The sequence below is a fragment of the Neoarius graeffei genome, chromosome 7 (assembly GCF_027579695.1).
Source record: "Neoarius graeffei isolate fNeoGra1 chromosome 7, fNeoGra1.pri, whole genome shotgun sequence".
Taxonomy (NCBI): Eukaryota; Metazoa; Chordata; class Actinopteri; order Siluriformes; family Ariidae; genus Neoarius; species Neoarius graeffei.
The window spans coordinates 65930747-65944332 of NC_083575.1; the positions used below are offsets into that span (position 1 = coordinate 65930747).

A 13586-nucleotide genomic window follows, 5' to 3' on the forward strand; every position below is an offset into this window, starting at 1 on the left:
AAAATAAAGATCAAGCAGGAGTAAAGCAGGAGCAAAGCAAAGAAGCATCCTACTCACTTGAGTAAAAGGTTACAAAACCATCTCTAAAGAGTTTGAACTCTACCAATTCACAGTCAGACAGATTGTGTACAAATGGAGGAAATTCAAGACCATTGTTACCCTCCCCAGGAGTCATCGACCAACAAAGATCACTCCAAGAGCAAGGCGTGTAATAGTCGGCGAGGTCACAATGGACCCCAGGGTAACTTCTAAGCAACTGAAGGCCTCTCTCACATTGGCTAATGTTAATGTTCATGAGTCCACCATCAGGAGAACACTGAACAACAATGGTGTGCATGGCAGGGTTGCAAGGAGAAAGCCACTGCTCTCCAAAAATAGCATTGCTGCTCGTCTGCAGTTTGCTAAAGATCACGTACAAACCAGAAGGCTATTGGAAAAATGTTTTGTGGACAGATGAGACCAAAATAGAACTTTTTGGTTTAAATGAAAAGCGTTATGTTTGGAGAAAGGAAAACACTGCATTCCAGCGTAAGAACCTTATCCCATCTGTGAAACATGGTGGTGGTAATATCATGGTTTGGGCCTGTTTTGCTGCATCTGGGCCAGGACAGCTTGCCATCATTGATGGAATAATGAATTCTGAATTATAACAGCAAATTCTAAAGGAAAATGTCAGGACATCTGTCCATGAAATGAATCTCAAGAGAAGGTGGGTCATGCAGTAAGACAACGACCCTAAGCACACAAGTCGTTCTACCAAAGAATGGTTAAAGAAGAATAAAGTTAATGTTTTGGAATGGCCAAGTCAAAGTTCTGACCTTAATCCAATCGAAATGTTGTGGAAGGACCTGAAGCGAGCAGTTCATGTGAGGAAACCCACCAACATCCCAGAGTTGAAGCTGTTCTGTATGGAGAAATGGGCTAAAATTCCTCCAAACCGGTGTGCAGGACTGATCAACAGTTACCGGAAACGTTTAGTTGCAGTTATTGCTGCACAAGGGGGTCACACCAGATACTGAAAGCAAAGGTTCACATACTTTTGCCACTCACAGATATGTAATATTGGATCATTTTCCTCAATAAATAAATGACCAAGTATAATATTTTTGTCTCATTTGTTTAACTGGGTTCTTTTTATCTACTTTTAGGACTTGTGTGAAAATCTGATGATGTTTTAGGTCATATTTATGCAGAAATATAGAAAATTCTAAAGGGTTCACAAACTTTCAAGCAACACTGTATATGATTTGTAACATTAGTACATGATTTTAACTTTAATATATAGAGGATATTACATGGTGGAGTGAAGATATGAAGTTTATCTTCTAATGGTAAATGTGTGTGTATATTTTTTTTCAACATGAGAAGTTAAACTTCATATCTTTGCGCCACCGTGTAATGTTCTTTATATTATATGGACACATCCATTATATATACTATATATTAAAAATATCCTTCCATTATCTGTAGCTGCTTATCCTGTTCTACAGGGTCATGGGTAAGCTGGAGCCTATCCCAGCTGACTATGAGCAAGAGGCGGGGTACACCCTGGACAAGTTGCCAGGTTATTGCAGGCCTGACACAGAGACAAACAACCATTCACACTCACATTCACACCTACGGTCAATTTAGAGCCACCAATTAACCTAACCTGCATGTCTTTGGACTGTGGGGGAAACCGGAGCACCCAGAGGAAACCCACACAGACACGGGGAGAACATGCAAACTCCACACAGAAAGGCCCTTGCCGGCCACTGGGCTCAAACCCAAGACCTTCTTGTTGTGAGACAACAGCACTAACCACTACACCACTGTGCCGCCTATTAAAGATATATGCAAGTTAATCAAAATCATTTTAATTTTGAACTAGTTTGCCATGTTGACAATGTGCACCTAGTCAGTGGGAAAACACTGGGAGTGATGCCATCAGAGTGAAATATCGGGAATTATTATACATATGAGCCACTTTTTTCCATGGATTAAAAACATGCATTCTATTCCCTTCTAGTGGGTTTATTGATGGCATGCACTATTGTTATCATATCGCTTATCCTCCATGTATTACACCACTCTCCCCAATGGAGAATAAGTGTGCAATATTGTTATAATATTGCACGCTGTCAAGACAACACGATGTCAGACGTCGGAGCTCATGCGAACATCCAATGACAAAACTTTTCTGCTGCGCATGCGCACACTCATTTCTTTGTCAGCTGGGAGAGAGAGAAGAGGAGGTTAATCCAGTGGTTGGTTTAGGCAGCTGGGCCATAGAAGGTTCACGCTGCATGCTGCATGCTGCACGCTACACGCTACACGTTCACGTGAAGAACCAGACCCTGGGCCATTAAACTTCATGCTTGGATGTTCACGTGTTGCGTCTGTTCTACTTTGACCGAGTAACCAACAATATGGACTCTTCGGATGACGACGATTGCCTCATTCTGCTTTTACTGAGACAGAGGAAGAGAAAAAGGAACAGAATTTGGAGCCGAGAACACTTCCTTCTGAGAGAAACCCGTGGTGAATTTCACCGAACATTCTATAATCTGCTTGACAATCCCGATGAAGAACTATTTTTCAATTATACCATTCAATTATATTTTTTCTGAAGTTTTCCCCTGAAAGCATAGCGTTATCTCCCTAGACCCGTTCTGATTGGCTGGCGCGGCGGTGACCGCATGCATTGACTGGAATTTCCATCTTCACGCCTAGAAAAAAGTGTGCATGTTCATTTCACGCTTCACGCGTGAAGTGTGCAGCGTGCAGCGTGCAACGTGAACGCCGTTCTATGGCCCAGAGCAAGTCATGCTACGTTTGTCCACTTTTCTTTACACGCGTGTAGCATGTAGTGTGCAGCATGCAGCGTGCAGCGTGAACCTTCTATGGCCCAGCTGCCTTAAGCAATAAATAAATAAACTGAAAATTGAAACTAAAGACACACTGAACACTCAAAAAGCTACCAAAACTTCATTATATATTCTTCATGCATATTTACAAGAGAAAAACATACCAACGGACATCGAAAAACTGGAAAAGAGACACGTCGGAGATGTAAAACAAACATGGCCGCGAGGTTTGCTTCATTAAAAGCGGAAGATTTAAAGAGAAAAACGCGCTGAATACCCAAAAGGCTACCAAAACTTCACTGGATATTCTTCACGCATATTTGCAAGAGAAAAACAGACCAACGGACATCAAAAAAACTGGAAAAGAGAGCAATAGAGGAAATATTGTCAAAGTTCTACTTGGAGGTGAGGAAAAGTGATGGAGACTTTTACAAGAGGACTTCACTCGTGGACGTCACTCAGCAAAGCCCTTTTGTTTTGAACAACTGCAATGTAACAATTAACTTCTACCAAAAGTAACTTTGAACTTGAGCTGTCAACCTGTATATAGCTTGTATATAAGTCGGGTTGTTGTTCAGGCTTTTTGGACTTGTACCATTTTTATTGTTAGAACTTTGACTTTGTACATGTACACTGATTGACAGAACACTGAATTACATTCGATCAGAATCAGCAGTCAATATTGGTAAGTTACCCCCCCTTAACTCTTTGTAAAATCTAAAATTGTTCCATTGAATGTGTATGTATGTATAATAATAATAATGATAATAATAATAATAATGGCTTTTTTCATGGTATATCAGATATATTCCATTCAGCTAGCATGACATTCAACTCGTCTTTGACTCGTTCAATATCACACTAGCTGAATGGAATATATCTGATATACCACTCAAAGCCAGCCAAAATTATTTATGTCATTCAGATCCATGGTGTATTTCATATGAAAAATGCGAGTTTTTCAACATGAGAAGATAAATTTCATATCTTCAAGTAAAACACTCGTGTCCATATATATTATGTAGACATATTCACAAAACAAAAGTACCCAAATTTATCAAAACAATTCATTGATATCCTCACAAGTGATGTACAGAGAAATATGTCACGGTTGCCATCTGGATGTAGCTCGTCTGAAAAATACGAGTGGTGTATTTCGCAGTAAAACACTCATGTCCATATAATATAGAACATTACAACACTGTATGCTAATATTCTGAGAAAGTTACATTTATAAAACCACAGCTGATTTGTCCAAGGTTCGGACTCACTCACCCTGTGCCAAGGGAGTGACCCCATATGATGACCAGACTGTCCTTGCTGCGTGCCCGTACCCAGTAGTACAGATAAAGTGCATCGGTGGTCAGTCCAGCCTCAGTGGGCTCTCCAGTCGAATCCCCAAATCCTAGCAGAATTTTATACACAGAGAAATACCTAATAATAGGATTGAAGTCCAGCATTAAAATGCATAAAAATGTGATTTGCTTCATTGTGCATACATATTGTATGTATGTCAATGTGGAAACATTATATATTTTATGAAATGTTTTAAAAGAAGAGGGTTATATTTTAACTTAAGATGAAAATGACCACACTGAAACATTTCAGTGTCAAGGTACAATGTGTCAAATCTGTTCATTGTGAAGTATATGCTCAGTTCCTTTACCAAGCCTTCTTTTATTGCTCTGCGGATTCTCTTTTGACTTTGTGTTTTTGACTTTGCCTTCTGTTATTATCTCTGACACACTGTTTGCGCCTTGCCTGACCATTGCCTGTTTTGTGATTCTGCCTTTTGCCTTATGATTTTGATTTGTCTGCCAATCTGCCTGAATAAACCCTCTTCCAGCTTTTACATTCGTCTGTCGACTGCATTCCTGACATGGTGCAAGACATGCATTTTTGTAACAGTCTTTCACAGGACTAAATGTTAGTGTTAAACAAAGTAGCAGGATTATTCTTACTTATTAATATGTTTTCACCAGAAGGATGTTAATATCCAGTTGAATAAGCTCCTGACAAAGAAAGACTGCACTTCACCTCATGTTTTGTTTAAAACATGTATATTTCGTAATTACAAAATGTTTTCCAGCTATCTGAAATGACCTAATAATGACTGGTCTGATTATGCATTCATTATTGTGTAAAGAAAAAGACACGAAATTGAAATGCTTTTTTGAAATATAGCAATACTGCAAGTGATGGACCATCTGAAGCTGAGGCTCCAAAATGCGTATCAAGTATAAGGGGATGTACTAGACAAAGCCCCACTTCTGGGTGTGTTTCATTTAGCAGAAAACCATATGACCAATGACAAACAAGGCCTCAGTTTGTTTGGTACAGTCGCAGTCCCGTCACACAAACACAAATGTTACCCTTCTTTATGTTTACTTGGGGGAACCATGGCCTAATGGTTAGAGGAAACAGTTTTGGGACCAAAAGGTCACCGGTTCAATTCCCTGGATGAGCAGGACTGGCTGAAGTGCCCTTGAGTAAAGTGCCTAATCTTCAAGTGCTCCGCCAAAAGTGATCTTGTGTCTGATTAGCCAAAGAAAAATTGATGATGCAATTATCAGTTTGGGTGGCAGCCTGGCCAACAAAAAAAGTTTACGTACACCTTTTTATTGTGCAGACACAATTATACTGAATATGAATTCGTACAAAGAGACAAGGTGTGTGTAAATAAGAAGAGTAGACCAAATAATAAAAGGCACAAACTTCATCCATCCATTATCTGTAGCCGCTTATCCTGTTCTACAGGATCGCAGGCAAGCTGGAGCCTATCCCAGCTGACTATGGGTGAGAGGCAGGGTACACCCTGGACAAGTCACCAGGTCATCACAGGGCTGACATAAACAACCATTCACACTCACACCTACGGTCAATTTAGAGCCACCAATTAGCCTAACCTGCATGTCTTTGGACTGTGGGGGAAACCGGAGCACACCCATGCAGACATGGGGAGAACATGCAAACTCCACACAGAAAGGCCCTTGCTGGCCTCCGGGTTTGAACCCAGGACCTTCTTGCTGTGAGGCGACAGCGCTAACCACTACACCATTGTGCCGCCTAGGCACAAGCTTATTTCATACAATTATTTTAAAATGGAACATTGTTCAAAGTACATGCCAATAATAATGCAAAGTGGCAGAACACTGATGTGATGTAGAAATGAAAACATGCTGTACTTTTCTCTTAGTAGTGGGTGTCGCTAGTGAACTCTGCTGAATGAGACTTTGAGGAATGAACCTATTATGCCGCTTTTCCACTACAAACGCGGCTGAGCCGTGCCGTGCTGAGTCGAGCTGAGTCGGGCTGAGCGGGGCTATTGAAGTTGCATTTCGACTACAACCGCGCTGAACCGTGCTGGCTGGAAGTGGGTGGACACATTGGGTGGAGTTAGCGAAAGTGGGTGGACGTCATGTGATGTCGTTAAGCAGCGCAAACAGTGACATCAGTGACAGTGGCGGAACAAGTCAGAGCCGGGCCGGGGGCGGGGCAAATGACCGGGCCCTTTATTAAAGCTTATCATAACATCATTTTAGGCTACAAAATGTCCGCAACTGCGGTGTTTACCAATTTCAACACTACCGGGTGCAACTATGTTATTTAGTACATCAAGTCCTTCAAACGAACATGTAACTCAGAAACAAAAAACATTAGGATACTGTACATGGCTCATAATAAAACATCAATAGCCTATACTGCGCACATTATTTGAAGGGCATACGAATGAGCGCTCAGAGGTTGCAACAATGACAGGAAGAGTCAGAAATAAAAGGAGGGCGGTGCAAACCTCACTGAATGCACTGTGTTTACCAATTTCAACACTACGGGGTGCAACTATGTTATTTTGTACATTAAGTCCTTCAAACGAACATGTAACTCAGAAACAAAAAACACATTCGGCGACATACTGTACATGGCTCATGATAAAACATCAATAGCCTACTGCGCGCATTATTTGAAGGGCATACGACGAGCCTTGCGCTCCGCGAACTCGTGCACGATGCTCTGTATGTCACTGATTCAGTGAGCTTTTAAGCGGTAGTCTCACGACCCGAATAGTAAACAATAAACATGGAGGACATGGAGTCGTTAGTGTTGCTGGTCTTGGTGCTGTGGCTTGTTGTCACCGACAACGCGGACAGATACTGGCAAGAGCGTATAGATGAGGCGAGGCGCATAAGGCTTCAGAAATTCTCGTAATTCGTAATTCTCCTTCTTCCGGGTTTGCGGTGTTTACAGATCCCAGCGCGCTCGCGGGGCGTGTGTGGGCATGTGAGGACACTCCTCCTCACCAATCAGTGCACAGGGGAGTGTCTGCTCACGCCTCCAGCCTCAGTCGGCTCGGTTTGGCTCGCTTCAGCCCCACTCCAAAACGGTGCGAGTTTTAGGGGCTAAGCAGGGCTGAAACGAGCTGAGTCGTGCTGGTTTTTGGTAGTCGAAACGCGAGCCGTGTCGGGCTGAAGTGAGCTGAAGCGAGCTGAAGTGAGCTGAAAAAGGGTAGTGGAAAAGGGCCATTAGTGAATCACAACTGAGGCCTTATTTGTCATCAGTCACGTGGTTTTCTGCTAAACGAAACATGCTTTGCAGCGGGGTTTCGTCTGACACGCCCCCTTATAGTCGATACACACTTCGGAGTCTCATTTGGCCACTAAATACTGCAATCAGAAGCTGTACATTAGTCATTTTAAATGTTGCATTGTGTTCCTTTAATAACACATGTATATGTAACATAGGAGCAATGAGACATGACCCACCTCGGTAATCCATAACCACAGCATGATAGCCAAGAGCACTTAACAACTGCAATAATATGAGACAGAGTCTGTGAATCATTATCCTATGGATTTGATTTTTAACAGTGAATATATTTTAGTTACTCACACTGGCAACTCCTATACGATGTGGAGCTGCTCTGTTTTTAAATAAAGGTACAGACAAATTAGTACAATCAACAATAGAATACTGAGAATAAACTGTTATAAACAGGGGGCATGAGGAAACATCACATTGCTTTTTCTATGCTGTAATATGCTGGTTTTTTTATTTATTTATTTTGTAACAGTGGCTGGACATAGATCAATGCAGGGTTCAGTGTAATCAATGAAAGCAATTATATAAACAGTCATTCCATGAAATCGAGTCGTACATCAGCTGATCGTTGACGTGGCGTGTAGCGCCGAGTTGGCTATAAGCTGTGTATGACAAGATTGAGTGGAATAATTATTTTATTCTTTCCACATTCACTGGATTTTGAGAAACAGAACATTTTTATTTTTTGCAAATGCGATAAATAAAAACTTTACACAAAACATCCGACAAAATTATTTCCGCTTAGAATGTAAACAAACCAGCAAAATGACAGTAGCAATTTGTGAAAAATGTTATAATAATAATCATTCTTGAAAAATAAAAAAAAGATACGGTCTTACCATCACAAACTTTTCTTCCATATTTTGTTGCTTTTTTGGGATTATTTCGGGTTTTGTTTTCAAGTAAATTTCGTCCTCGGTTGGTTCAGCAACTCGTTCTGCCACTTTGTTTTTCTCTACTCATGGTATATGAGCTGATAGCTGAGTAGTAGAGTAGCCAATCACAGCACGCGATTGCTCACATCCAGTGAATGTGGACAGAATGAATGAAATATATATATATATATATATATATATATATATATATATATATACCTTTGTGCCATGAGGCAACAGTGCTAACCACTATGCCACCATGCCGCCTATATACACACAGGGTGTGCTGTGTGTGTGTGTGTGTGTATATATATATATATATATATATATATATATATATATATATATATATATATATATATATATATATATATAATATACACAGTGTAATTTATATATAATATATATATACACACACACTGTATATACACAGTGTTTTATATATATATACACAGTGTATATATACACAGTGTATATATACTCTGTGTATATACATACAGGTAGTCGTCGACTTACGACTGTGTTTGGTTACGACTGACCGGTCGTAAACCGATCTGGTCGTAAGTCGGCCTATGTTAAATGAACGTAAGTATATTGTGATGTGTAATGATATTGTAATCATCTTAAAGTCTTATTTTATCAACATTTTCTTATTTCATTACCTTGGCTCATTATTTGGTTAAAGTCAAACACTGCATACTACACTGCGTACAGTACAATTCATTTAATATGTGCAAAACAAAAAATACGAAATACAGGTGTGAAAAATAGAAAACATTTTAGTTTGAAACATACCAAAATACAAATGTAAAACATAGCAAAATACAAAATTTAGTGACCGCTGGCATCACTGGTGCTTGGCTGTGGGTTGTCTATGTCATCAGCTGTTGCAGCGCTCGGGCTGCCGGGAGGATTTGCTCGTTTCATAAATCAGGAGCTGGGGCGGAAACTGTATTACGGAGTGCGCGAGGGAGCGCGAGAGAGACTGCACATGTGCCTGGAGTTGGGGCGGAAACTGTATGACGGAGTGCGCGAGGGACCGCGAGAGAGACTGCGCATGTGCCTGGAGCTGGGGCGGAAACTGTATGACGGAGTGCGCGAGGGAGCGCGAGAGAGACTGCGCATATGCCTGGAGCTGGGGCGGAAACTGTATGACGGAGTGTGCAAGGGCGCGCGAGAGAGACTGCGCATGTGCCTGGAGCTGGGGCGGAAACTGTTGTATGCGGCGAGAGGCGCTGCCGGAAGCTGGGGCGGAAACTGTCGTACACTCAGCTAGCTCAGCTGGGAAACACTTGCCAGTCATAACCAGACGGTCGTAAAGTCGATTGGTCGTAAGTCGCATAGGTCTTAAGTCGACGACTACCTGCATACTGTATATATACAGTATATTTATATACACACTGTGTGTATATATACTGTATATATACAGTATATACAACCCCGATTCCAAAAAACAGTTAGGACAAAGTACAAATTGTAAATAAAAACGGAATGCAATGATGTGGAAGTTTCAAAATTCCATATTTTATTCAGAGTAGAACATAGATGAGATATCAAATGTTTAAACTGAGAAAATGTATCATTTAAAGAGAAAAATTAGGCGATTTAAAATTTCATGACAACAACACCTCTCAAAAAAGTTGGGACAAGGCCATGTTTACCACTGTGAGACATCCCCTTTTCTCTTTACAACAGTCTGTAAACGTCTGGGGACTGAGGAGACAAGTTGCTCAAGTTTAGGGATAGGAATGTTAACCCATTCTTGTCTAATGTAGGATTCTAGTTGATCAACTGTCTTAGGTCTTTTTTGTCGTATCTTCCGTTTTATGATGCGCCAAATGTCTTCTATGGGTGAAAGATCTGGACTGCAGGCTGGCCAGTTCAGTCCCTGATTTCAGTAAAGAACTTCATATTTTGATTCGTCTGACCACAGAACAGTTTTCCACTTTGCCACAGTCCATTTTAAATGAGCCTTGGCCCAGAGAAGACGTCTGCGCTTCTGGATCATGTTTAGATACGGCTTCTTCTTTGAACTATAGAGTTTTAGCTGGCAACGGCGGATAGCACGGTGAATTGTGTTCACAGATAATGTTCTCTGGAAATATTCCTGAGCCCATTTTGTGATTTCCAATACAGAAACATGCCTGTATGTGATGCAGTGCTGTCTAAAGGCCCGAAGATCACGGGCACCCAGTATGGTTTTCCGGCCTTGACCCTTATGCACAGAGATTCTTCCAGATTCTCTGAATCTTTTGATGATGATATGCACTGTAGATGATATGTTCAAACTCTTTGCAATTTTACACTGTCGAACTCCTTTCTGATATTGCTCCACTATTTGTCAGCGCAGAATTAGGGGGATTGGTGATCCTCTTCCCATCTTTACTTCTGAGAGCCGCTGCCACTCCAAGATGCTCTTTTTATACCCAGTCATGTTAATGACCTATTGCCAGTTGACTTAATGAGTTGCAATTTGGTCCTCCAGCTGTTCCTTTTTTGTACCTTTAACTTTTCCAGCCTCTTATTGCCCCTGTCCCAACTTTTTTGAGATGTGTTGCTGTCATGAAATTTCAAATGAGCCAATATTTGGCATGAAATTTCAAAATGTCTCACTTTTGACATTTGATATGTTGTCTAAGTTCTATTGTGAATACAATATCAGTTTTTGAGATTTGTAAATTATTGTATTCCATTTTTATTTACAATTTGTACTTTGTCCCAACTTTTTTGGAATCAGGGTTGTATATACACACAGCACAGTGTATGTATGTATGTATGTATGTATATATATATATATATATATATATATATATATATATATATATATATATATATATATATATAATTATTTATAAGTTCTAAAATTATGAGACATTTTAAAAGCATCCACATTCCACCTGCAGCTGTCTCCAGCCACTTTCCATTGGAATACAAGGATAAGTAAATTGTGTATTTGGTCAGCTGCAGTCATTCTAGCCCTTTGCACATCGGATTTGTTACACAAACTTTCAAGCTTCTATAGATGTTCCCACCTGTTACCCGTATTGCCATGGAAGTAGATGAAAACAGGAGATCCATCCCCCAAAGACTGCTCATACCATGCTAAACTTTTACCTTGAGCCTCCTTCCATTTTTGCTCAGGAACTGTGTGCCTAAAGAGGTACCAGGGACAGTGCGAACAAAAAACAGTTATGTGAAATCGCTTTTCATGTTCACAAAATATATATTTCATATTTACAAAATGCACAACTAACCATACTCCTACTGTCACTCCTTGTTCTGGGGTCAGGTACATATTGACAGTGTGATTACAGCCAAGACCAGAAGGATGCCTCAGGTCAACAAAGTATGTTACTGAAGAGAGATAAACAATGCTGTAAATGCAATAGACTGCACAAATGACATTCTCTCATATTTAACAGAGGGGCGATGTATGCACCAGCATGCTTATAAACCAGGTATTGTATGACACCGGGAAAGAATCGCAGAACAAATGGTGTGGCCACGTACAGGATGCAGAGGACCATCAGTCCCCTTTTCATCCACACCCACCATGATGACCTGAAAAAGACACAAATAAACAGAGCAGCACATGGTAAAAACCCTGGCACTGAGGGGGGAAAAACCTACGTCCAGTGCTACATTACCACTGTGTATACATATGTTTTCTTCAGCAATGGCTTTTTTCTGGCCACTCTTTCATCAAGCCCTACTCTGTGGGGTGTACGGCTTAAAGTGGTCCTATGGACAGATACTCCCATCTCCACTGTGGATCTTTGCAGCTCCTTCAGTGTTATCTTTGGTGTCTTTGTTGTATCTCTGATTAATGCCCTCCTTGCCTGGTCTGTGAGTTTTGGTGGGCGGCCTTCTCTTGTCAGTTTTGTAGTGGTGCCATGTTCTTTCCATTTTGCTATAATGGTTTTAATGCCACTCCATGGGATATTCAAAGTTTGGGATATTTTTTATAACCAGACCCTGATCTATACTTCTCCACAAGTTTGTCTCTGGCCTGTTTGGAGGCTCCTTGGTTCTCATGTTGCTTGCTTAGTAGTGTTGCAGAGTCAGGGTCCTTCCAGAACAGGTTGATTTATACAGACATCATGTGACAGATCATGTGACACTTTGATTGCATACAGGTGGAGCTTAAGCAACTAATTATGTGACTTATGAAGTGAATTGGGGTGGCACGGTGGTGTAGTGGTTAGCGTTGTCACCTCACAGCAAGAAGGTCTGGGTTCGAGCCCCGTGGCTGGCGAGGGCCTTTCTGTGCGGAGTTTGCATGTTCTCCCCGTGTCTGCGTGGGTTTCCTCCGGGTGCTCCGGTTTCCCCCACAGTCCAAAGATATGCAGGTTAGGTTAACTGGTGACTCTAAATTGACCGTAGGTGTGAGTGTGAATGGTTATCTGTGTCTATGTGTTAGCCCTGTGATGACCTGGCGACTTGTCCAGGGTGTACCCTGCCTTTCGCCTGTAGTCAGCTGGGATAGGCTCCAGCTTGCCTGCGACCCTGTAGAACAGGATAAAGCGGCTAGAGATAATGAGATGAGATGAGATGAAGTGAATTGGCTGGACCAGCTCTTATTTAGGGGTTTCATACAAAAGGGGGTGAATACCCATGCACACTCCCAGATTTCTGTTTTTTCATCTTAATTATTGTTTGCATCACAATAAAAAACAATGTGCACCTTTAAAGTGGTAGGCATGTTGTGTAAATCAAATGGTGCTAACCCTCCAAAAATCCATTTTAATTCCAGCTTGTAATGTGACAAAACAGGAACAACACCAAGGGGGATGAATACTTTTGCAAGGCACTGTGTGTGTATAATATATATCCTTCAATCAAACTTTAGAGATTTTTTTTCTCTCCTCAGGCTGATGTCTGAAACGGGTGGGTTATACAAGAAATTCACGAGGTTACCCTAAAGTCGAATCTAGGAAAGTCTATTAGTGGCATTACAAAGATAGTGTTCGTATTCCCAAAACTATTACTTCTGATCACTCATCATCAAGTGCCATCTTCGATGCGAAGGTTGGCCACCATAGCTCTCCATTGCCCTCTATGCTCTGCGGTTCTTTTCGCTTCCTCGTAAGATGTTGTTGAACTCCACTTCTTACAGTTTTTCTCAATTGCTAAAACACTAAACCCTATTGTCTGAACCAAATGCTCAGTTGCCTGAACCCACTGATTGAATCAATCACTCTTTTGGCAAAACCATAAGCACTTTTCACCTGTTTAGACACAATTTGCCAACACATTTTCATTGTGATGC

At 41.0% G+C, this 13586-nt stretch overlaps 1 protein-coding gene across 1 annotated transcript in view; it reads right to left on the reverse strand.

Moving 5' to 3' along the window:
• Positions 1-13367, reverse strand: part of si:ch211-117n7.7 (Monoacylglycerol lipase ABHD12-like) — a 50477-nt gene extending 37110 nt beyond the window's left edge. Inside the window, exons 1-7 of the mRNA XM_060924991.1 lie at positions 13306-13367; positions 11757-11878; positions 11572-11671; positions 11350-11469; positions 7734-7764; positions 7607-7652; positions 4122-4251 (exon numbers count right to left, since the gene is read on the reverse strand). Coding sequence (XP_060780974.1) covers positions 4122-4251; positions 7607-7652; positions 7734-7764; positions 11350-11469; positions 11572-11671; positions 11757-11878; positions 13306-13367 — 611 coding nt within the window. The remainder of the gene's footprint in view (positions 1-4121; positions 4252-7606; positions 7653-7733; positions 7765-11349; positions 11470-11571; positions 11672-11756; positions 11879-13305) is intronic.
• Positions 13368-13586: the final 219 nt, after the last annotated feature.